The 25,648-nt window shown below is 40.9% G+C and overlaps 1 protein-coding gene across 1 annotated transcript in view; it reads left to right on the forward strand.

Moving 5' to 3' along the window:
• pcdh15b (protocadherin-related 15b) overlaps positions 1-25,648 on the forward strand; it is a 606,743-nt gene that overhangs the window by 178,691 nt on the left and 402,404 nt on the right. Inside the window, exons 9-10 of the mRNA XM_048609162.1 lie at positions 10,696-10,804; positions 10,996-11,108. Of these exons, the coding sequence (XP_048465119.1) occupies positions 10,696-10,804; positions 10,996-11,108 (222 nt within the window). The remainder of the gene's footprint in view (positions 1-10,695; positions 10,805-10,995; positions 11,109-25,648) is intronic.

Raw genomic sequence — 25,648 nt, forward strand, 5'->3', positions numbered from 1 at the left:
CACAAACTGAGTTGTGATTTAATTTACAGATATTGTTTGAAATCGCTGAGAGGAAACCTTGATTTACCCTTCCTGTTAACTAAAAATAGGCATTAAGCATTCATATTTTTTATGCAGTCACTCAGAGAAAGAAAAGGTACATCATAGTATAGAGTCATATTGTATAGAATTGCTGATCAGAGGAACATTCAACTTAAATGCATTTCACTAGTTCTCATAAAGCCAATAAATTAAATAATGTTGATGTCTCTGAAGGAGAAACTACCACATAGCAGCAATCATCCTGTTTTATACAAGTCACTGAGCAGTGCAGAAAGATGATGACATTCTTAGTTAAGATCATTCTGTCCTCCCAGGTGAAGTGATAAATCAGCATTTGGGAAGCAACAACTTAGAAGGTAGGTAACATTTGCAGGATTTCTGGCACGAGTCTCCAAACCTGAAATAAGCATTGGACACATTTATGGAGCATCCCAGGATGTGCACATCAACCCCTCAGAAGTTTAAACTTCCTGGGTAACTTTAGCGCATGTGTGTGTACTGGGACTTCTGACATGGGAATAAAGTTTCACTGTTCTGGAAATTGAAAGATTTAGGCCCATGTCAATTTTAAAAAAAGAGGAACTGGAGGCAGCCATGCATTGGGATTAATGCGACATTGGCGGTTTATTGAGACATGTCTACAGAACAGTCAAGACTAGGAATTGAATAATGCGGAAAAAAACATATTTGCAAAAAAATGGAGTGGTAAAGCAGAGCAAGAGTAACTGAAATTAGTCAGGATAACATAATGGTGGAAGGGAATAATGGATACAGCTATCCGCAAGACAAAAATAGAATCCATATAGAAAGCCATAAAAGATAATGGCCCATATCTTCTGTTCTCCAGATTATTGAAGATGGGATGAAGGTTGGGAGATGGACATCAGAATCCTGCAGAAGTCCTGATGCTGGACAGATGCAGAAATTTATCAGGAAGTTTACACTTACAAAGAGCTGATAACATACATCTCTCCATACTTACCCTGGAAATTTTACAGCATTTAATACCTGATATAATACATGTGTGATTCCACTGAGTACCATCACTGTAAGGGGAGGATTGTGTGTGTAAGTTACCTTGACCCATTGCAAAAAAAACAAACTGAGACATTTGGAAGCTTCACTGGCAAGAAAAGGATATTCCCCGAGCTGTTATGGAACATTAATTTTCATGATATCTTTACATGGGCTTTACATTATTTGAATGTACCAATACATGAGTCCATTCATCTGATCACTGTCAAATTCCATCTCTGACATTTGAATAACACTAGGATATTCATGCAGGAAGGAGATTAGCAGATGGCTAACTGCTATTTTGCTGACAAATGAAGAAACAGAATTTGCTGGAGAAACTCAGCAGGTCTGGCAGCATCAGTGGAGAGGAAACAGAGTTAACGTTTTGAGCTTTATTTTATTGCTGTGTCGATAACCCTGTTTGATGAGACACTTAATCTTTCTTATTGGAACATCATATGTGTTTATTTCTCCAGTACAATGGCTTAATATCCTAGCATAGCATACCTTACCATCTTCTAATGGAAAAGGAGCCATTTTCTCTGGGCCAAACTTTTTGTTACACGGGCGTGTTATCATTTCACTGTCCTATGTGATTCTTTGTAACTCGGGGACATGACCATTTATTTTAACCCTTTCTCCTTTCTTCTATCCCTGTCTGTTCTGCTAACATGTCTGACCATCACATAACCTTATTGCAGATAATTCAACTATATTTCGCAAGCTACATTACTTGATACAAATACCATGCTGCCTGAGATTTATTCAACTTTATTTTAACTGATTTTTTTTCTATTTCAATAACCAACCATCCAAAATCAACGTTTGTATCAATCTCGATATTGTCCATGTCTTGCTGCACATAGACATGGACTGTTTCAGTATCTGAGGAGTCAGGAAGAGTGCTGAACATTGTGCAATAATCAGTGAATGACCCAGTTTCTGACTATGCAAGGGAGCAAAAGTTCTTGATGAAGGAGCTGATGATGGTTGGGCCTATGACATTACCCTGAAGAACTCCTGCAGAGATGTTCCTGAAGCTGAGATGACTGATTTTCAACAACCACAACTTTCCTTTGTGTTAGGTGTGACTTCAACCCGTAGAGAGTTTTCCCTAGATTATTATTAACTCTGACAATGCCAGGACTACTTGACGCCTTGTTTGGTCAAATGCAGCCTTGATATCAAAGGTAGTCACTTTCATCTCGCATGTGGAATTCAGCTCACTTTTCAGTCTTGAAACAATGCTGTAGTGAGGTCAAGGGCTGAGTGGCACTTGGCAGAACCCAAACTGTGTGTTTGTGAGCAGGTTATTGTTGAGCAGGTGCTGCTTGATAGCACTGTTTTTGATGACATCTTCCATCACTTTACTGATGATCGAGAGTAGAATGATGGGGCAGTAACTGGCTAGGTTAGATTTGTCCTACCTTTTGTGCGCAAGATAAATTCCATACTCTGTAATCTAACAATATTCCATATTGTCAGGTATGTGCCAGTGTTGTAACTGTACTGGAACAGCTTGGCCAGGGGAGTGGCAAGTTCTGGAGCATTTGTCTCCAGTATTATTGGCAAATTATTGTCAGAACCCATCAATTATTTTATATTCACTTAACTTGATTTTTTTCTTGCTACTCTGTATAGTTCTTAAGTAAAATTTTACTTAACTGGCAAATGAAAATCAGAATCATGCAATAACTGTTACAGTGAAATCTGCAGTTACAGATCAATGTATCGCCTTTAATTAAGACTTGTAAGATTAAACTGACATTAGAAATGTTGCTTTCTTGGAAAATATTCCTTGTCAGCCAGGGATCCCTAAACCTGCCAGCTTTTCCCTTCACCCAAACAGGGACATACTGTCCCTGGACTCTTGATATCACACTTTTAAAAGTCTCCCATTTGCCAGTAATTCCTTTTCCTTCAAACAGACCCACCCATTTGACCTCTGCTAGACTTTACTTAATAACCCCAAATTTGGCCCTCTCCAGTTTAGCACCTTAACCTGTGGACCTGTCCTGTCTTTTTCCGTAACTATGTTAAAACTGAGAGAGTTATGGTCACTGGCCTCAAAGTGCTCTCCGACTGAGACTTCAGTCACTTGTTTCCTAAGAGGACATCCAGTGTTGCATCCTCCAGAGTAGGGCTCTCTACATATTGATTTAGGAAACTTTCTTGGACACTTTGACAAATTCCACCCCATCTGCTCCTTTTACTCTCTGCTTGGCCCAGTCAATACAAGGGAAATTAAAATCTCCAAGCAATGCTACTCTGTTATTCCTGTACGTATCTGCAATCTCTCTACACATCTGCTCCTCTAGTACCCGATGGCTATTTGGGGGCCTATAATACAGTCCCAACAGAGTGACCATCCTGTTCTTGTTTCTAAGTTCTAACCATATGAATTCATTTGATGACCCCTTAAGAATATCTTCTCTAAGTATTGTTGTTATGTCATCCGTTATCAAAAGGGCAACTCCCCCTCCTCACTTGTACTTCTGTCACGCCTGTAGCTCCTGTATCTTGGAACAATGAGCTCCCAGTCTTGCCCTTCTCTCAGCCATGTTCCTGTTATGGCTATAATATCCCAGTCCTCAGAGCGTACCGGGCAAAGGCGGATGTGACGTCATCCGTGGAAACCATTGGTGCTCCGAAGGTGGCCACATGGCCAATGGCTGCGGGCACATGGTGGCGAAGGTCCTGGGTATGGTGACAGGCACGAGTAATTTTAAAGTACTTTCGGTTTTTAGTGTCTAATAAAGCCGAGTAGAATTGTGAGTTCAGGTGTTTTATTTGCTGAGTGCACGTGGTATTTTGGAGATTTTATTCAATTAGCATGTGCCCCTGACCTTGTTGGAGTTAAGTGATGATGTGGACCATCAGACTCTCACCATTTGTATCCTGCTGATTAAGCCTAATGTCATCATTACTTATCATGCCACTATTGCATTCAGATCTTTTTAAACAGTGATGTACATATAGGGCAGAATCTAATCATATTTTGCCTGTGTCAATTGTTTTGACTTTCCTGTAGGGTTTCTGTCTGCCATGCCCAGTGAGATTTCCCACCCAAGCACACATCACTAGCTGCCTACCTTACCCCGATAATGGTGCTCTCATCCGATGCTAACCCAATTCTACCGTTTGCTATGTTTTCCATTCAGACAAACATAATTTCCAGGATATCCAGAGCAGACCATCGTCTCTGGTACTGGCGACATCTTTTAAAGGCTGTTGTGCACCCAGACAAACACTATCAGTCCAGAGCTGCCTTGCATAGTGACTGACCTTTGTCCCAGACACGGCAGATTAGATGAAATCAACACTTTACTCATGGACAGGAACCTAGAAGTCCTGGTAGATGTGGTGGGGCAGAGGATTGTCATTCTCTTCCTCAGGTTTGGCAGAAGAGGCCACAACATCATCCCTGTCAGTCTGGTGTAAGGTTGCCACCTGAGCCAGTGTGGTCACAGCTGTCTGGAGGAATTGCTAGCTGCCTGAAAAGAAGGTCAATGACCTTTACCATTCCTCCCTGGTAAGTGCTACCATCTTCTCTCTGCTACCTCACACTCACTCCATCTCTGCTACTGCACAAACCTCTCACCAAGACTCATGCTCTATCACTGTCACTACAACAGGCAGCATCCTTCCTCACTCTGTCACCCACCTCAACAACTGACATCACAAACCCTCCATGCCTTCCGCATTGCTTACACACTCAGTCTTTTTTTACATTCCCCCCAATTACAGCACAGTGGCTCAGTGGTTAGCACTGCTGCCTCACAGCACCAGGGACCTGGGTTCGATTCCAGCCTCAGGCAACTGTCTATGTGGAGTTTGCACATCCTCCCTGTGTCTGTGTGGGTTTCCACTGGGTGCTCCGGTTTCCTCCCACAGTCCAAAGATGTGCAGGCTGGGTGGATTGGCCATGCTAAATTGCCTGTAATGTTCAAGGATGTGTAGGTTAGGTGGGTTTATAGAGGGATGGGTCTGGGTGGGATGCTCTGAGGGTCGGTGTGGACTTGTTGGGCAGAAGGGCCTATTTCCACACTGTAGGGATTCTATATAATTACATTAACAGCTGTGCCGCCTCCTTTCATCTCTCTCAGTCCTTCCCTTTCTCTCATTCCAAGGCATAAAGAGCCAAGACAAGTGGTGGACTGCCTGATATTCAACCCCTCACCCTGACTGCCTTACCTGGAGGCTGCCACCTCCTGTCTATTGCTTTCTTAGTGCTCACTAATGTCAGCAATACCCCAATGACTGCCAGCCTCTGTGTGCTTCACGTTTCTTTCTTAGTTCACATGGTCTCGTGCTCAGTTACAGCTTGCCAGCCTCCATGGCCTGCATTGTTTGTTTATGAACAGAGATGGAGAAGCTGGCAGCATGTCATGGTGAGAAGAACAGTTGAAGTGGTGGGCATACTGCTGTGTGGCACCACGAATGTCACAGCGGCAGCATGTGCCAGCAACTTACATGGCAAATATACTGCACGTGTTTCAAGCAAATGATCTCTGTGAAAATCCAAGGGAATAGTCCACAGTGGGTCAGGAGACCTATAGTCAGTCAAGAGGTAATACCACAATCATTCAAAGGGATTGGCCATGGTTAGACAGGCACTTAGTCCTTCCTACCTGGGGATCAGAGTCCTTGCAGTTGGGGATCGGGTCATGGTCAGTCCTGTAAGCCCAGTACAGCCATCATAGGGATTGCTTATAGGTCAGCCATGGTGCTGTTGAGTCAAAAACAGAAAGTAATGGAAAAGCTCAAAAGCTCCAGCAGCATCTGTGGAGAGAAATCAGAGTTAATGTTTCGGGACCCTTCCTCAGGACAGGCTGTTGAGACATCACCCTAGGTTGGGCCATTTATTTTCCTGCAGTTGGAGTTATGAGTGTTGGTGAGAGGCACATTCAGGAGCAGAGATACAGTGTGTGCCAGCTGTAGGAGTGGGAGGTAAAGAGAGAGAAAAAAGCTGGCATTTACTTATACAAAGGCGAGAAGTTCATTGACCTTCATCTTGCACTGCTGAGCATCCCACTTCACCCATGACCCAGCACTGACCCAGGCTCCAATTTCTGTCCAGGTTGGTGGTGTGGTCTCCAGTAGCAGTCAACTGGAAAATGGTCTACCTTCCATTCCCCATCCACCAACACCTCAAATTCCCTGTCAATGAAATGAGGAGGGAACTTTCCTTTCCTCATGACCATGTCCTGAACACAGAGGCTGATGCTGCACAGTGTGAGGGCCAGATCCTCACTCGAAGCAGCTGAAGTGATACAAAGTTGAGCTTCAAATATGACGCTAAAGCAGCGTGAACTCGAGATGTGATGAGCCCTCCTGCCCTCCTTGATTCCTTGAGAAAGTCATCCAAACATTAGTTAGGTGAAGAGCAGAAAATTGTATGAGACAACAAGCCAGGGTAGACCAGCAGACGTGAATCTCATTTGACAAAACAAAATGAAAAAAATTCCACTCTGTTTCCACCTTCATATTGAGGCTGACATCAGTAGAATGGGTGGAGATAATATAATCCAAATATCAACCCCTTCAGAATGATTAGATGAGAAGAGTGTAGATTTCCAAGCTACAATCATTTTAAAGATCTCTCAAATTGTGAATCGGTTCCGGTATATTGGAAAATTGCATACACTACTGTGCTATTTAAGAAAGGTGATGCCGGAAGCCAAGAAATTTTAGACTAGTTATCCATAAGCTTTCTCAAGTTATACTAAATATTTACACACAGAGGAAACTTCATTTTTTAAAAATTAGCATCATGGCAATAATATTATAAAGAAAAGTGGAAGAGTGCATTGAATTCTGGTTTCCCTGCTAGAGGAAAAACGTTGTGAAACTTGAAAGGGTGCAGAAAATATTTACAAAGATGTTACTAGGGTTAGAGGGTTGAGCATTAGGGGACAATGAATAGGCTGGGGCTATTTTCCTTGGAATGTCGGAGGCTGAGGGATGACCTTATAGAGGTTTATAAAATCACGAGGGCCATGGACAGGGTGAATAGCTAAGGTCTTTTTCCCAGGGTAGGGGAGTCCAGAACTAGAGGACATAGGTTTAAGGTGAGAGTGGAAAGATATAAATGGGACCTGAGGGGCAAATTTTTCATGCAGAAAGTGGTGCGTGTATGGAATGAGCTGCCAAGGAAGTGGTGGAAGTTGGTACAATTACAACACTTAAAAGGCATCTGGATGGTTTTATGAATAGGAAGGGATTAGAGGGAAATTGGCCAAATGTTGGCAAATGGGACTAGATTGATTTTGGATATCTGGTCGGCATGGACAAGTTAGACCGAAGGCTTTGTTTCCATGTTGTACTGTTCTATGACTCTAACAGCAGGAAATATATCCCTGATGTCCGGACCAATATTTATCCCTCAGTCATCATCACAATAACAAATTATCCAGACATCATTAACATTACTGTTTGTGATGTTTGCTGTCCACAAATTGGTTGCTGTGTTCCGAGGTGAGCATATTGCTCACACTTCAGAAATATTTAGCTGACTGTAAAGCACTTTGGGCCATTCTATGGTCTGAAACATGACGATACAAATGGAAGATCTTCTTCTTTAATTTTCAGATATGGAGAAAAGAATTCGCCTCTGTCAATGTCTCATTTGAATCAGTTAAACGTGCTAAACTTAAATTTCTGCAATTATTTGTAACTTTATTCAGCTCTTTAGCTTTTTATTTCCAACATTGAACAATCCTATGGTCTTAAATAAAGTGGCTGCATTGGTTATAATGTTGCAACCTTCCTTAAACTCTCAAAAGACCATGTGGAGAGGAAAAGAGCAGATTGGGGGAGACGATGACCTACTGGTATTATCACTGGACTGTTAATTTAGAGACTCCACTGAGATTAGTGATGGGCAATAAATACTGGTCTTGACAGTGATGGCTACATCCGATGATTGAATAAAGAAAAATGTAAGACTTCTCCTTCAGAAAAGAGGGAGTCGTGACATAGGAAGCTATAGGCCTCTCAGCTTAGTCTGCCATTGGGAAAATGCTCAAATCCATTAAAAATAAAGGCACGGAACTTAGAAAATCATAACATAGTTAAGCAGAGTCAACATGGTGTATGGCAGGGAAGTTGAATGTTACAAATTTATTGGAATATTTCTAGAGAGAAATATGTGTTCAGTAAGACTTTACTTACCACTCAATCAGTAGCCTGTTTTCTATGGTATAAATTGTTGTGTTAGTTTGAAATTTAGCATTCTTGCATTTGTCCTGATGAGTGTCAGACAAAACCAGTCTCTTCAGCAATTTTAATCTTCTTTATGACCTTGCAAACATTGAGCTTTTTAAGGGTGTAATAATTAGTGTGGATAGAAGCAAACCAGTAGTTGTAATGTGTTTGGATTTTCAAAAGTCTTTCAACAAGGTTTCTCTGAAAATGTTACCATACAAGAAAAGAGCTCACGGTGTTGGGGTTAGTATAAAAGCATGGATAGAGGAATATCTAATTAAATAACACTTGGAATAAATGGAGTACCTTCACATTTGTAAATTTGTGGTGTGCCACAGGGATCATTAGGAGCACAACAGTCTGCAACCTTAACCAATGATTAGGATGAAGGGACTAAATGGATTGTAACCTAGTTTGCTGACATTACAAAGATCCAAAAGCAAGTGAGGAGAATACAAAGTTTGCAAAGGGATATGGATAGGTTATGTGAGTAGGTGAGAAACTTGACAGAGATGGACTATAATGTGGGAAAAAGTTCGGTGGGAACAATAGAAAAGTAGGCTGTTAGTTAAATGGAGGCAGTCTGCAGATGGATCTGGGTGTTCCGCTACATGAATCACAAAATTTATCTTGGTATGGCAAAATTAAAGGCAAATGTTGGCCTTTATTGCAAGGCATGAAGTATTAAAGGGATCTTTACATACAACTGTCCAGGACATTGGTGAGACCAGACCTAGAGCTTTGGTCTGTTTACTCTTGCAGTTAAAGTGGGAGCAATGAGCTGGTAATCAAGTAATGAGTACAAAAGTGTTTTTTTAATTCACTTTTCAAAATGGTTAATTATTCCCCTTTGGTACTGCTATTCAGAATAAAAGAGACTTTCACCAGCTATAGTGCTCAGTGACAGGTGACAGAGGATGGTGGTAGAAGGCTGTTTCTGCGACTGGAGCCCGGTGTGCAGTGATATACCACAGGGATCAGTGCCGTGTCCCTAATTGTTTGTGGCATTCATAAATCACGTAGTTTGGCAGGGTTGTTGTTGAAGAGTGTGGATGATAAGTAAGTTTGTGCAGGGCACAAAAGTTGGCCGGTTGGTTAACACTGAGAGAAAAGGTGTTAAGTTGCAGAAGGATATACATGGATTGGTCAGATGGATAGATCAGTGACAGATGGCATTTAATCTGATAAATTTGAGGTGATGCACTTTGGAAGAAGGAACAAGACAAGGGAGTAATCACTGACTGGCAAGACACTAGGAAGCTTACAGGGATCTTGGGCAACCTGTCCACACATTTGTGAAGATGGCAGGACAGGTTGATGGGGGAGTAAGGAAGCATATGTGGTGTTTGCCTTATCAGTCGTGGCATACATTGTAAGAGGTAGGAGATCATTCTGGAGTGGTACAGAACTTTAGTTAGGCTGCAGCTAGAATACTATATGCAATTTTGTCACCACATTACAAGATGATGTGATTTCACTGGAGGGTGTGCAGAGGAGATTTACCAGGATGTTGCCTGGGCTGGAACATTTCAGCTATGAAGAGAGGCTGGATAAGCTTGAGTTATTTTCTTTAGAGCAGCGAAGTTTAGAGCGATGGGGGTGCTGATAGAAGTGTGTAAAGTTATGGGGACGTAGACAGGTTGAATAGAAAGCAGCTATTCCCCTGAGTGGAAGAGTCAGTAACATGGGGGCATAATTTTAAAGTGAAAAGTAGAAGGTTTAGAGGGCGTTGAGGAAAAAGTTTTATAGCCAGAAGTGGTGGGGCCTGAAATGGCCTGGGAGGGTAGTAAAAGTGGGTAATCTCACAACCTTTGAAAAGTACTTGGATGAGCACTTGGAGTTTCATAGCATTCAATGATATAGGCCTAATACAGGAAAGTGGGACTAGCATGGGTGGCAGTCTATTTTGTTGGTAAAAACTTAATGGGCCATTGGGCCTGTTCTGTGCTGTATAATTCTATGATAAAGCAATAATGATGTTTGCCTAGTGCCAGAACCTAAGAAAAAAGCATTTACAGCAATCTCAAAACACACACACACGTTAGTAAATATAATTAGTTGCTTCATTTTCATGAAGTTCTTTAGGGGTTCGGACTGAGTTTGGTACAATTTTTAACATTAGAAAATGACCTTAAAAGAGATCCAGGAGAGACTCCAACACCATTTTGCATGTTTGACTTGATAGAATGAAGAAACATATTTGTTTGACATTTATTGAGTTACAAATTACTCTTTCACCACCATCCTATGATTTATCAAGAGTGCTTTGATGAAAGGTTAGACAGTGTTGATGATACATTTACAGAAAAAAATAAAAATGAAGATGAATAAACAATTATTAACTGTAACAGTAAGGTAAAAGCATTGTTAAATTTTAAGATAATTTTTGGGAAAATTAAGGTAAATTTGTATTTTGCTGTCTTCTTTCAGGCAAGGATAAACCCAGTGAATGTTACACCTCGAATTCTAGCTGTTGACCAAGATATAAACATTAAACCAACTGATGATCAACCAGGAATTGTCTACAGTATTCTTGTTGGTTGGTAACTTTGTATTGTCATGATTTATTATCTGCAATTATAATCTTATGCATTGAAACATTGACTTAGAATGTTAGAAGTTGTTTCACCATTGCAGTATATTTACCTGATAAATTATTTGATCATATTAAATGCTATGCCAATCATATTCAAGAAATTAATCTTTGACAACTGTACTGTTTTGTTTAAGGTACGCCAGAGGATTATGCTAAGTACTTTTCCCTGAATAATATCACTGCTGAGCTCTATCTCCTAAGGCCAATAAACAGGGATTTTCATCAGAAATTTGATTTGGTTATTAAGGTAAATTCAAATTAATTGTTGTTTTGTGTGATGTGGTATTTATGTACAACAATATTGGCAGAAAGGAATAACATACAATTGATATTTATCCATTCCACTATAAAAATATCTCTCTTAACAGAGATTAGTAGATACAAAGAAGTGAATGCTGTACACTATAGAAGCAGGTCGTGCCATAAAAATTTAATATTAACCATTTCCATTACGTATGTATTCTGCATATTTAGTTCATTCTTCTTTCACTGGTGGTTTCAAATCTCAATAAAATTAATGTTGCTATTTCTGTATCCTTAGGGTATGTTCTTTAGATTTAAAAAATGTAAATATCTTTGAATGAAAGCAGCAATAATAGTTCTAGACCCAAATAAGTGAAGGATTTTGAAGAGCAGGTTAAGTTAAAAGTCAGCCAATTGTGTATTGTTTCTCTAAGCATAGAACTAAGTGCAATGCCAGTGATGTAAATGGAATTGTTTGATCAAGAATGTTCAACTTCAAAAGCTTCAACTCTAATGTTTGGCAGATCAATACTCCAGTGATTAGATTGCAGTGAATCTTTGCTATGTTTTGCAGAATGGTAATAATCAGGTATCATCCATACTAAGTTAATAATGCTAAAATTGCTAAGAATGAAGTTGAAAGAGACCATGCAGCCTTATTACGTTTGACACTCAGCACATCCACCTTTGGCCAACAAAATCAATAGAATGCTGATGTAAATAGCGAAACAGTAGGATATAAGCCAGTCAGTTTTACATGATCAAACAGTACAGCTTAGACCACATCTTGAGTACTGTGTTCGGTTCAGATAATTGAGAAACAAGAGTAACATCCAGTTTCCTCCCACAGTCTAAAGATGAGCAGGTTAGGTGGATTGGCCATGCTAAATTGCCCGTTGTGGCCAGGGATATGTACGCTAGGTGGATTAGCTATGGAAATGCAGGGTTACAGGGAAGGGTAGTGGGGTGGGTCTTGGTGGGATGATCTTTGGAGGGTCGGTATGGACTTGATGGGCCAAAGGGCCTGCTTCCACACTATGGGGATGCTATGATTCAAGTGCTTGAGACAGTACAGAGAAGAGTTACAAGGGTGGCCTCATTTCTTAGATGTGAAGAAAGAATTACGAATCTGTAGTCACTTCCTTAAAGCCTCACTGAAAAAAAAGTGGAGTATTGCCATTGATTCATGGGAATCTCTAGCTCCTTAACTGTTTTGAGAGTCTCTAACAGATCAGATAGATGGCAAGCACAAACAATGCAAACAGCAAGTGAAAACCAGAGCTACCTACAGACCTGCATCAGCAAACATCCCACCTGTCATAGGTTTTGCAGGTCCAGTATCAGAGTACCTAGTCACCTTTGAACCCCTAACACCAGAGTGGGAAAAAGTCATCCTCAATCCTGAGGGACTGCCTAAGACGGGAGAGAGATGACTAAAGTCTTTCTTTAGTCTCTCTACTCTCTGAGTCAAAGCATAAGTTTAATTTATTTTGTCCCTTTCTTGGTGTAGCCAATTGAAAACTTTCGATTAGACTGGGGAAAAAAATCAATTAAATCTCTTTAATAATACAAAACAATTGATTCATTATGAAACAAAACTCACTCCATCAAAATGTAGAATTAGTTAGCACACACAGTTTATGATATGAAAATATAATAGTTTGCCCCTCTAAAATAACTACAAACACACACAAAAATAAAACAAACTGTGGATGCTAGAAATCTGAAACAAAAACAGACATTGCTGGAGAAACTCAGCAGCTCTGGCAGCATCTGTTGAGAAAAGGCAGAGTTAGCGTTTCGAGTCTAGTGACCCTTCTTCTTAATGATTCTTCAATACTGAAGAAGAGTCAGTAGATTCTATGATTCAATAACTCGAAACATTAACTCTGCCTTCTCTCCACAGATGCTGCCAGACCTGCTGAGTTTCTCCAGCAATTTCTGTTTTTGTTCAAAACACACATATGCAAACATGTACCGATTCACAATAGGAAGGGAGGGAAATGGATTTCTCTGTCCAGCGATTTACTTTGAGAAAAGAAAAATACACTTTGGCTATCAAGTCTTAGTTCTTGATCAGCAGATATCTCTGGGATCTTTGCAAACGTAGCTTTCTCAGGAAACACAAAATCGAGGATTTGTCAGGGCACTCTTTGAGATGGCAAACAAGTTTCTCATCAATTTCACACCAAAGATCTTTTCAGAAGTAGGAGAGCTGAACTGGCAAACTCTTTCTTCCAGGAAGATTTCCTGCAAGTGCAAAACCAAAAACAACCCCCAGGTGACAAAACACTGTTCACTTAAAATAATCATAAAACCCAATTGTAGAAACAGTCAGGTTTGTTCCTTGGCACAGAAACAGAAGTTGCTGGAAAAGTTCAGTAAGTCTGGCAGCATCTGTGGAGAGAAATTAGAGTTAACGTTTTGGGTCCAGTGAACCTTCCTCAGGACTACTTTCCCTGGAACGACTTCAAGCAACCAAGATTAATTAACCAATTATACGTATCTTCCATGAAATGTCTTGTTGAAAGAAAATTCGATGCCTTTTCGGTGAGCTTTTTTTAAAAAATAGAACAGTCCAGTTATCTCCCTAATTCTTCAAACTCAAATCCACAGAAATGGTTAAATTTGATTAAAGGAAGACTTTCTTTTTTTTAATATCTCCTTCTTTGCTAAGAAGATGATTCTCAATCTTAATAATTACTTGCAAAAACAAATGTATCCAACAATCAGTCAACAGCTTTTATCTATAATCTTTTCATCTTGCAGTGTAGTTTAATCTATAATAGGCTTTCAGATAGATCTTTTAGTTTTACTTAGTATCGTATATTTCTATCAGGATCCATCTCATCCATTTCCTTTCAAAATTGAAGAATGCTATTTTTTCTCTTTTTTATTCTTGATAACTTAGTCTCTTTAGAACTGAAGGCCAATCTCTTACTGCGTGTTGTTCTTGCATCAGTTTGTTGGTTCTTAATGACTGAGGTTTATGCAATCTTCACTTTGGAGCCTGTCAAGACCCCTGCATGATAGTACAAGACTACTGTGTTCCAACATAACTCAGCCCTTTGACTTTAGATCAAGGCTCCAAATGACTTAATCTTTATCACTCTCAAGTCTCTTTCAAACACTTCCATTTCTGGTTCATCTCACTTTCGTGAACAGATTTGTCTTTGATTTTTCCATCCTTTATATTATCCTCAATAAATTTCATGCATCATTGCTCGTCTTACAATTTTTGTCCAAGTCTTTCTGCAATTCCTTGCCTGCCTCATCAGATTCTGTAATTAGTCTAAAATTATCTCTGATTTTGACACCATCCAACCAAAGCAGCCTGCTTGATTGGCACCCTATCCCTGACCTTAAATATTCACTCCCATCATCAATATTGTTTATGGCAACAGTGTGGAACATCTACAAGATGCACTGCAACAAGTTGGCAGCATTTTTTCAAAAGGACCTTGTAAATTAGCACCACAATCTGTAAATTACCCTCAAATTCACACTGTAGCCGGACTTGGAGCTATTTTGTAATTCCTTTGCCCTCACTTGGTCAAAACATGGAGTTTCCTACCTAACTAAACTGTATAGATATACTTCATGTACTGGAGCAGTTGGTGAAGACTGCTCACCGCCTTCTCAAGATAAATTAAGATTATGTAATAAATGCTATGAATACATCCCATGAGCAATTAAGAACATTGTTCTATTGAATATGTTCATTTTTTAAACACAGATGCTCATTCCACATCCAAAGAATAGCCATTTGGAATGCAATTCATATTGTAGAGGTGATAATGAAGGAGAGAAGAGCATGATTAAGAATGGTCTCATAGCGACAATGTTACTGGTTAACTTTGAGGGTTAGATTAATGTTTTAGAAATAAAGGTTCACATTCCATCATAACAGCTGGAGGAATTTAAATTCAATTAATGAACTAATCACGAATAAAATTAAGAATGATCATGAAGCCATTGTTTGTCATATAAATCCATCTAGTTCACTCTTTTCCTTCAAGGAGAAGACTTGTTGTCCTCAACTGTTCTGCTCTACATGTGGCTCCAGACCAAGAGAAATATGGTTAAGAGTTAACTGCCATTTGAAATTATCTAACGTGCCATTTGATTGTACGCTGCTCATCAATGTCTCCTCAAGGAAAGTTGAGAATGAGAAATAAATGCTCACCTTGTTAGCCATGCCCACACCCTAAAGAATGATTGAAAACAATAATCTAGAAAGGAGATAACAAGGTGTAGAGCTGGATGAACACAGCAGGCCAGGCAGCATCAGAGGAGCAGGAAAGCTGACGTTTCAGGTCTGGACTCTTCTTCAGCTTTCCTGCTCCTCTGATGCTGTCTGATCTGCTGTGTTCATCCAGCTCTACACCTTGTTATCTCAGACTCCAGCATCGGCAGTTCCTACTATCTCATCTAGAATGGAGAATGGGAAGGTGAAGGAAAGATATGTTTGGTACCAGGATCAAGTTAAAGATAGTAGAGATGGCTAAAGATGATCTGTCGGAGGTGATGGTTGGTGGAATGGGAAGTGTGGACAATGGAGCCAGCATCTTGTGAAGGGAAAAAAAGATGTAAGAACGGAAATCCCAAATTGAACAGAGCTTGTAAAGAGCACACAAAAAAAAAACCGTGGTATGCAGGAAAACAGGACATTTAAAAAACTGTTGAAGAATATTGAGTTGTAGAGCAGACATGATGGAAACCAAAAGCTGTAAGAGTGAGAGAGAGGTCCAGGTTGTCCGCTGTCCAGACAGTCATTATGCCAGCGTCAATAGGAGTTCCATAGTCGGATCTTGCAGGATCCAAATTGTAGCACAGTCCTAAGGGGTTGCTTGGGAAACTGAATTTTCCATTGGGGAATTCCTGTATAACTGGAGCCTTCCAAAAATATCCACTTAAATTGGAGACTTACAGGTGCTTCCAATGAAATTATGTAAAACAGTTACTGAAGAAAATTTGGACTATTAAATGCATTGTCTAACTTTGACCTATCCAAAACACTGCATCACTTACCTTGCCAACTTGCACCTTGGTGCCCCATGCACTTGACAATCTACTTGCCTGGCACCCTATACCCTGACCCATTTGGCATGCTACCATCCCAACACCCTAACATCACACTTAGCTTATGCAGTTACCCTTCGACAGTAGCATCAGAGTAGCTGTCACAATCATTAAACTTCAGAATACAGCAGCTTACTGCTGTGAAACAGGGCATGATTTGCCTACCTCTGTTAGATCTTTGCTACAAAAGAACTGTCAGAATGGAATTACAGCTCTATGTCTCTGAGCGAGACCTGAACAATCTCTTCTGTCAGAAGTCTGGAGCTCCCTTTCACAAAAAAAAGTAGGGCCAGAGTCGCAATCTATTTGAGATTACAACTCATGAGAAAATCCAGCCGATTGTATTTTCAAGGGCAATAATAGAAAGAACTATAATTTAACTTGGTATACCTTTGATATTTCATTAGGATCAAATAAAGAAGATCTGATGTTTTTACATGTTATATAATCAAACAAATGCTGATGTAAAGTTGAACATAATGTCACATTTTTAGCATTGGTTAAAATAACTGGATTGGTATTCATATGTACAATGGTAATGAAAACACAAATAGAAAAAGAATAATTTTGAGGATGTCTTGTGATGCTTCCAATGTAACCATACATAGTCATTTATTAACAAATGGCACAGCTACCTGAACCTATGTATTAATTAACTTTAAAACAGATGCTGATACAATGCAAGACCGATCAACAAATCTGCTTCTCATTGTTTCAGCTCATCAGTCATGTTCTTTTACAGCTTGTGGTCAGATTTAGTTAGTAATCTTGGCCAATCAATAATCATTTTCTCATTTCCTGCTCAGCTATCTCGAACTGTTGTAGTTTTTTACGTTTTCCTCGTTTTACATGCATTGTTTAATGATGTTATTTGGGATTAATTATTTTCTAAATATATACCAGCATGCTATTTGATTTGTGTGGTTCAGTAGATATTTTGCCACATGGGTTAACATTAAATTACATTCTTCGATGTTTAAGTGTTTTCTGTCATGTACTTGTAACATTCCATTACACTAATACAATGTTGTGACGGTCCTTGTATTTAAGAGAAATCTGTCAGCATGTTGTATATTTCACTCTAAAGTGCATTTTAGAATGAAATACATTTGAATCCACTGTATTTGAAGATTGGCCTTAACTCACTCTTTAAAGTTTTAAAAGACTTCAAGAAGTGAGATGCTCAGGAAGAGAGCTAGTGACGAGAAGGGGTCCCTAGATTGGCACTTTAGAATTTGTGGCTGCCCTAATGTTTAAAAATAGATTCACCCTGGCACAGTTCGGGACCAGGTTAACGTCATCTTGGCCTTCAAACTATGGAGAATGCCACTCCACTGCACTTCCTTCATCTGGAATTGTAGAGCTAATTGTGTTGCACTTAAGTTTCAAACTTCTGAGCTCTATAGTTGGAATTTTTATGTTCATTTTGGGAACTGAGAGTTGGGCCATTTTTAAACACAGGGGTCCCAGTGTTTCTGTTCAGCCACTCACCCAGTTTATGTTGGGTGCAGGCTGGCGTTGACACCATCTCTTGAGAGCAGCCTCAACCATCTCCTGCAGGCAGCTATGAAGTGGCAATTTTGGCAGCCATATGGCAGATCTGGCAGGCTGGAAGGCATGTTCCATTTGCTATGATTTGAGCCCAGTTCAATTCATGGTTGCTTAAGACTTCCACCCTCACTCCTTATGCACACTCACACCCCCATCCACCCATTTCCCCGTTAACACCTCATGGCTTCAATGCCCCTTATCCAATATCCAATGCCCCGCTCAATGCTCCCATGCATTCTCCAAACCCATTAACCCAGATTCCACTAAGTACAGAATCAATGAGTCAAACACTGCAAGATTTTGAAATGCACATGTGTTTAATAAAACTGTATCAACTTGGCAATTATATCAACAGAAACAAACCTGAAAGATATTCAGACATCTATTTTGCCAGGTGGTCTCAATAGCAATGCTTTCCTAAGCCTCAAAATTAACTATTAGACTCAATTCATTGGTGGTTTGTTTCCAAAGCTGGAAAGAGGACTGGTAGCTTTATCTGATCAACTGCTTTATTACCTGAATAAATGATTTGTTGTCACATATACCTTGGGAGATACAGTGAAAAGTTCCTCCCTTGTAGGAATTCGAAAATTCTTTGAAGTGTTTTTTTCTCAATGCTTGTGTGTTTATTTCAACAACATTAAGGTTTCTTCTGTGGGGGTTTTACTGGATTTGTTTAATTGACCACTTCACAAGAAGGTGAATTTTCTTCAAAATTTCTTTTGTCTCTTTTTTTTAATCCATTACTATTATCTAGCTGTATGGTTCTGTACCTGGTAGATACTGGAATCATGCTTCAAAGGCACAGCTGGTAACAGGAAATTAAATCAATTTAAAAATAATGTGGAGGTGCCGTTGTTGGACTAGGGTGGATTTGGTCAAAAATCACACAACACCAGGTTATAGTCCAACAGGTTTAATTGAAAACATTAGCTTTCTGAGCGTTGCTCCTTCCTCAGGTACAGTGAGAGAGGAGATATCAAGGCATAGAATTTATAAGTAAAAAATCAAATGATTGTACAACTGATGCGAATGTATTGAATAAACCTAAAATGGCTAGCTGACTCCCTCCTGTTAAATCTGCAATCAGTTAGAAAGGAGATGCAGGTTTTGATTGATTAAAATGCAAATCCCAGAATTCCTTTCAAGTCACTGCCATGAGATAACTAAAGGTTTTATCAGTGGATACAAGAGATGACATCTCAGGTCAGACAATGTATTTTAGGTGTGAGGCCTTGTTTAGAATCTGTCTGTGTTTTAATCTGGAGTCAGACTGGTTTTATTTCCAAAGCAGGAATTTATAAAATGTCCCATTAACTGACCGTGTCTACAAATTGTGTGCTTTTTGATCAAAATAGAATGTGTCTGCAATTACAAATCTGCAAATGCAAATTCACCTCATGGATTTATATGTATGTGTCTGTGTGTATGCGCGCAAGTGTGTGTGTGTGCGCGCGAGTGTACAGTGGGGTAGGGGTCACCTATAGTGCGACATGAACCCAAGATCCCAGTTGAGGCTGTCCTCACGAGTACTGAACTTCGCTATCAGCCTCTGCTTATTTTTTTTTATTCATTCAAAGGATAAGGACATCGCTAACTAGGCAGCATTTATTACCCATCCCTAATTGCCCAGAGGGCAGTTAAAAGTCAACCACATTGCTGTGGGTCTGGAGTCACATGTAGGCCAGACCAGGTAAAGATGGCAGTTTCCTTCCCTATAGGACATTAGTGAACCAGATGGGTTTTTCCAACAATCGACAATTGATTTACAGTCATCATTAGATTCTTAATTCCAGATATTTTATTGATTCAAATTCCACCATCTGCTGTAGTGGGATTTGAACCCAGGTCTCCAGAACATTATCTTGGTCTCTGGATTAACAGTCCAGTGATAATACCACAAGGCCATCACCTCCCCTTAGTTTACTCAGCGACTCTGTGTTGTTGTGCATCCTGAAGTCCGCCTTGGAGGACGTTTACCCGAAGATCCGAGGCCGAATGTCCTTGACTGCTGAAGTGTTCCCCCACTGGGAAGGAACACCCCTGTTTGGCGATTGTTGTGTGGTGATCATTCATCTGTTGTCGTAGGCGTCTGCATGGTTTCATCAATATGGCTGAGAATCATGAGTACCTCCATGCACGTGCTGGGTGATGTTCCCACGTGAGATGGTAGTGCCCATGTCGAAGTTCTGAAAAGTCTTGCAGAGATTTCCATGGCGGGGTTGTGTGGTGCTTTGGTTAATGTTATCCTGAAGACTGGGTAGTTTGCTTCAAACTATAGTCTGTTTAAGATTTGGCAGTTTAAGGTTTGACGAAGTGATGTGATAGGGAAGATCTTGGTGAGATACTCATCATCATCGATAATGTGTTGAAGGCTGTGAAGAACTTGGCATAATTTCTCTGCTCTGGGGAAGTACTGGACGATGAAGGGTATCAGTCGTATCCCGTGTCTGTCTCCTGAGAAGGTCATTACAGTTTTTCGCTGTGGCACGTCGGAACTGGTGATCAATGAGTTGAGCATCGTATCCCATTCTTATGAGGGCATCCTTCAATACTTTCAGACGTCTGTCGCGTTGCTCCTCATCTGAGCAGATCCTGTGTATGCGTAGGACTTGTCCGTAGGGAATGGCTATTTTAATATGTTTAGGGTGGAAGCTAGAGAAGTGCAGCATCATGAGGTTATCCATAGGCTTGTGGTAGAATGAGGTACTGAGGTGACTGTCCTTGATGGAAATGCGTGTGCCCAAGAATGAGACTGATTCTAAAGAGTAGTCCATGGTAAGTCTAATAAAGGGATGAAATTTGTTGGTATCACTATGTAGTTGTTTCAGCGATTCCTCAAAGGAAGAAAATATTGTCAGTGTATCTGGTGTATAGCGTTGGTTGGAGGTTCTGCACAGCAAAGAAATCTTGTTTGAAATTTTGCATGAAAATGTTAGCACATGGGGGAGCTAGTCTGGTCCCCATGGCTGTTGTGTGCGTCTGGATGAAGGACTGGTTGTCAAACGTCAGGATGTTGTTATCGAGGATGAAAGACTGGTTGTCAAAGGTCAGGACGTTGTTTTCGAGGATGAAGGACTGGTTGTCAAAGGTCAGGACGTTGTTATCGAGGATGAATTTGATGAGTTGTAGGATTTTGTTCAGAAAGCACACAATTTGTAGACATAGTCAGTCAATAGGACATTTTATAAATTCCTGCTTTGGAAATAAAATAAAACCAGTCTGACTCCAGGTTAAAACACAGACAGATCCTAAACAAAGCCTCACACATTGTCTGACCTGAGATGTCACCTCTTGTATACAGTGTTAAAACCTTTAGATATCTCGGGGCAGTGACTTGAAAGAAATCCTGGGATTTGCATTTTAATCAATCAAAACCTGCATCTTCTTTCTAACTGATTAAAGATTTAACAGGAGGGAGTCAGCCTGCCATTTTAGGTTTATTCAGTACATTCACATCAGCTGTACCATCGTTTGATCTTTTACTTATAAATTTTGTACCTTGATACCTCCTCTCTCACTATACCTGAGGAAGGAGCAACGCTGCGAAAGTTAGTGTTTTCAAATAAACCCATTGGGCTATAACCTGGTGTCATGTGACTTTTGACCCAATTTAAAAATCAACAACTTCACGTTAAAGCTTGCTGAAAATATCATCATCATTCCCTATGAATTCCATCATCTAATGTGCTTCCCAAAGCTGAGAGGAACCACCCACCTACACAAATATAACAATAACTCTATTTTAGAGCGGACATTTAAGTAGCTCACCTGATGTCATTTTAAAGGAATGTCGTAATTCACCTTGATGAAATGGCAAGCATCTGGAATCAGAGTGAAATTTTAAAATACAGCCTTGAATATAAAAAAAATGCAGCTTCATAAATCTCCTGTTTCATCCTCCTGATGCAGGCCTTTTCAATGTTGACAAATGAAAATTTGGCTGCCAGTTTCCCATATTTATAGTTATTGATTGTGAAGATCATACGTTCAGGAATGCCACAATTCAATTCTGTTCCACGCCTTTTCATTTCATCTGAAAACCATGCTGCTGTATTCAATTTCCTGTTGGACATAAACTAATCCATCCAAAACCAGCCATTGAACGAAAAGCATTCACAAAATCACTCAACTTGCTGATTTTCACCTGTTGTCATATTCATTTGTGCAATTGTAAACCTTTCATAAGCTTTCTCTTCTATCTCCTAAACTTCTCAGTGTGAATCCTCTCAGGCTTCATGGTCTTCCCAACTCCACTCCAGTCCTGTTGAAATTGTATACATTTTTAAAAGTCTGCCTAAGTAGTTATTTGTAGTTATAAAATTATATGTATAATATATTGACGATGTGTAAATTTTTTAAACTGGGGAGCCCGTACTTAAATCATCTCTGCACCTGAAAATGCTGCTCAGTCTGATTGAAGCTTTCTGTTGAAATAGTTGGATGTCAATTAAAGTAGAATCAAGACAGCAGCTGTCGTTTGTTGAAGAAACATTGCTGAAGACAACCAATTTTAAAAAGAGATGGGCTAATTAGGTTTGTGTGAGAAATAAGATGGATGTGGGGAAACCATTATCAGCACACCGTTTGTGCATTTTGTGGAATACAATGCCAGTCCGTGACTGAATATTCTGTCATCAATATTTAATGATTTTCCTAATTTCCATTGATTTAAAATATGAGTATCCACTTGAGACTGTTATGACCAACACAGTCAAAAATATAGTAGTGCATTGTTTTAATCCTTGTGTGAAAGTTTTGGAGTGAGTGAACGTCTGGAATGGACCAGAATTACAAATGGAATCCAATAAAGGTTGAAGATTGCAGTGGTTTGAAAAAGACAGCTTTCACCAAAATATCTGCAATGATATTATTTTCATACATGCCACGCTAAGGAAGGCAATCTGGGAAGTGATCTTCAGCACAGCCTATCACTGTATATTACCATGTCTCTTTGTCTCAGGACTAAGAGAATAAATGTTGATAGTACCTTTGACATCTTCAGAGCATCTCAAAGTGTTTCACAGTCAGTTAATTTACCCTTTGAAGAACAGTCACAGTTGTTATTCAGGCAAATACAATAGCCAATTTGTGCATAATTACATTTTATAGACAGTAAATTAATAGCCAGATGACATGTTTTTGAGATAACAAGGTGGATGAACACAGCAGGCCAAGCAGCATCATAGGAGCAGAAAGGCTGACGTTTTGGGCCTAGACCCTTCATCAGAAATGAGGGAAGGGAACGGGGTTCTGAAATAAATAGGGAGAGAGGGGGAGGCGGATAGAAGATGGATAGAGGAGAAGATAGGTGGAGAGGAAACAGACAGGTCGAAGAGGCGGGAATGGAGCCAGTAAAGGTGAGTGTAGGTGGGGAGTTAGGGAGGGGATAGGTCAGTCCAGGGAGGACGGACAGGTCAAGGGGGCGGGATGAGGCTAGTAGGTAGGAGATGGGGGTGCGGCTTGAGGTGGGAGGAGGTGATAGGTGGGAGGAAGAACAGGTTAGGGAGGTGGGGACGAGCTGGGCTGGTTTTGGAATGCGGTAGGGGGAGGGGAGATTTTGAAGCACGTGGAACAATCCCTCTTCCGTACCTACACTGGTCCTAAACCCCACCTCTTCCTCCGTTACATTGATGACTGTATCGGCGCCGCCTCGTGCTCCCACGAGGAGCTCGAACAGTTCATCCACTTCACCAACACCTTCCACCCCAACCTTAAGTTCACCTGGACCATCTCTAATACCTCTCTCCCCTTCCTGGACCTCTCTGTCTCCATCTTGGGCAACCACCTAGAAACCGATATCCATTTCAAGCCCACCGACTCCCACAGCTACCTAGAATACACCTCCTCCCACCCACCTTCCTGCAAAAATGCCATCCCCTTTCCCAATTCCTTCGCCTCCGCCGCATCTGCTCCCAGGATGAGGCATTCCACTCCCGTATATCTCAGATGTCCTCGTTTTTCAAGGACCGCAACTTCCCCCCCTCAGTGGTCGAGAACGCCCTCAACCGTGTCTCCCACATTTCCCGCAACTCATCCCTCACACCCTGTCCCCGCAATAACAACCAAAAAAGAATCCCCCTCGTCCTCACGTACCACCCCACCAACCCCCGGATCCAACGCATCATCCTCCGACACTTCCGCCATCTGCAATCCGACCCCACCACCAAAGACATTTTTCCCTCCCCACCCTTATCTGCTTTCCGGAGGGACCACTCTCTCCGTGACTCCCTTGTCCGCTCCACTCTCCCCACCAGCCCCACCACACCCGGCACTTTTCCCTGCAACCACAGGAAGTGCTACACCTGCCCCATACCTCCTCCGTCACCCCCATCCCAGGCCCCACGAAGACTTTCCACATCAAGCAGACGTTCACCTGCACATCTGCTAATGTGGTATACTGCATCTGCTGTATCCATTGTGGCCTCCTGTATATCGGGAATATCAAACGGAGGCTCGGGGACCGCTTTGCAGAACACCTACGCTTGGTTCGCAATAAACAACTGCACCTCCCAGTCGCGAACCATTTCAACTCCCCCTCCCATTCCTCAGACGACATGTCCATCCTGGGCCCCCTGCAGTGCCACAACGATGCTACCCGAAGGTTGCAGGAACAGCAACTCATATTCTGCTTGGGAACCCTGCAGCCCAATGGTATCAATGAGGATTTCACAAGCTTCAAAATCTCCCCTCCCCCTACCGCATCCCAAAACCAGTCCAGCTCGTCCCCGCCTCCCTAACCTGTTCTTCCTCCCACCTTTCCCCTCCTCCCACCTCAAGCCGCACCCCCATCTCCTACCTACTAACCTCATCCCGCCCCCTTGACCTGTCCGTCCTCCCTGGACTGACCTATCCCCTCCCTAACTTCCCACCCACACTCACCTTTACTGGCTCCATCCCCGCCTCTTTGACCTGTCTGTTCCCTCTCCACCTATCTTCTCCTCTATCCATCTTCTATCCGCCTCCCACTCTCTCCCTATTTATTTCAGAACCCCCTTCCCCTCCCCCATTTCTGATGAAGGGTCTTGGCCCAAAACGTCAGCCTTTCTGCTCCTCTGATGCTGCTTGGCCTGCTGTGTTCATCCAGCTCTGCACCCTGTTGTCTCGGATTCTCCAGCATCTGCAGTTCCTGCTATCTCTGGCATGTTTTTGATTTTTTTTATTCACTTTGCCGAGTATGTTGACTGTTACTGTGGAATATTTTATGCTGGGCTATGATAATGCAATATTTCCTTTCATGCTACTTTGTTTACCTTGTTCTGCCCTCGTCTAAAGTGGAGTATGCCACTGTAATGTAATGTTCTAATTACCAAACTGTTCAAGATTGATTGCATATATTCAGTGGGAGTAGGTAAAATTGAATAATTGTGGAAGCTGAGAGTCAAATACGTGACTCCAAGGTGCCAGTGCTGAGGCTTTTGGGAGTTCTGTCTGAGAGTTTTATCATTCTAAATGAATTTTCTTATAACGAATGCATACCAAACCTTTGTCACGACAGGAAAATCTTCCGTGGAGAGAAAGTACAGAAATAGAAATGTTCAGTGTGAACTGAATGCAAAATACAGAAACCATTACTAAGATGATGCTTTGTGCATTGACAAACAGTTTTTCATATTTCAGAAAGGAACCTTTTGTGTTCAGAACATCACTTTTGCAAGGATGACTGATGTTTTTGAAGCTTGTGAAGATATTTTGCAGTTGCTATGGAAATGTAGTTTGTATGATAGTACAGGATTTTCTCACAGTGTAGTTGCTCAAAACGTTGCTCACATGAGAAACAGGACATCAGTGGTGCATGTTAAAGCCATTCTATTTCTGCTATTTGGAGACTTGAACAAATTGACCAGGCTGTCACTCCGATACAGTTAAGAGGGAGTACAATTTGAGGTGGCATATTTTGAATGAGATGTT

The sequence above is a fragment of the Rhincodon typus genome, chromosome 20, assembly GCF_021869965.1.
Source record: "Rhincodon typus isolate 14 chromosome 20, sRhiTyp1.1, whole genome shotgun sequence".
In the NCBI taxonomy this organism is placed as follows: Eukaryota; Metazoa; Chordata; class Chondrichthyes; order Orectolobiformes; family Rhincodontidae; genus Rhincodon; species Rhincodon typus.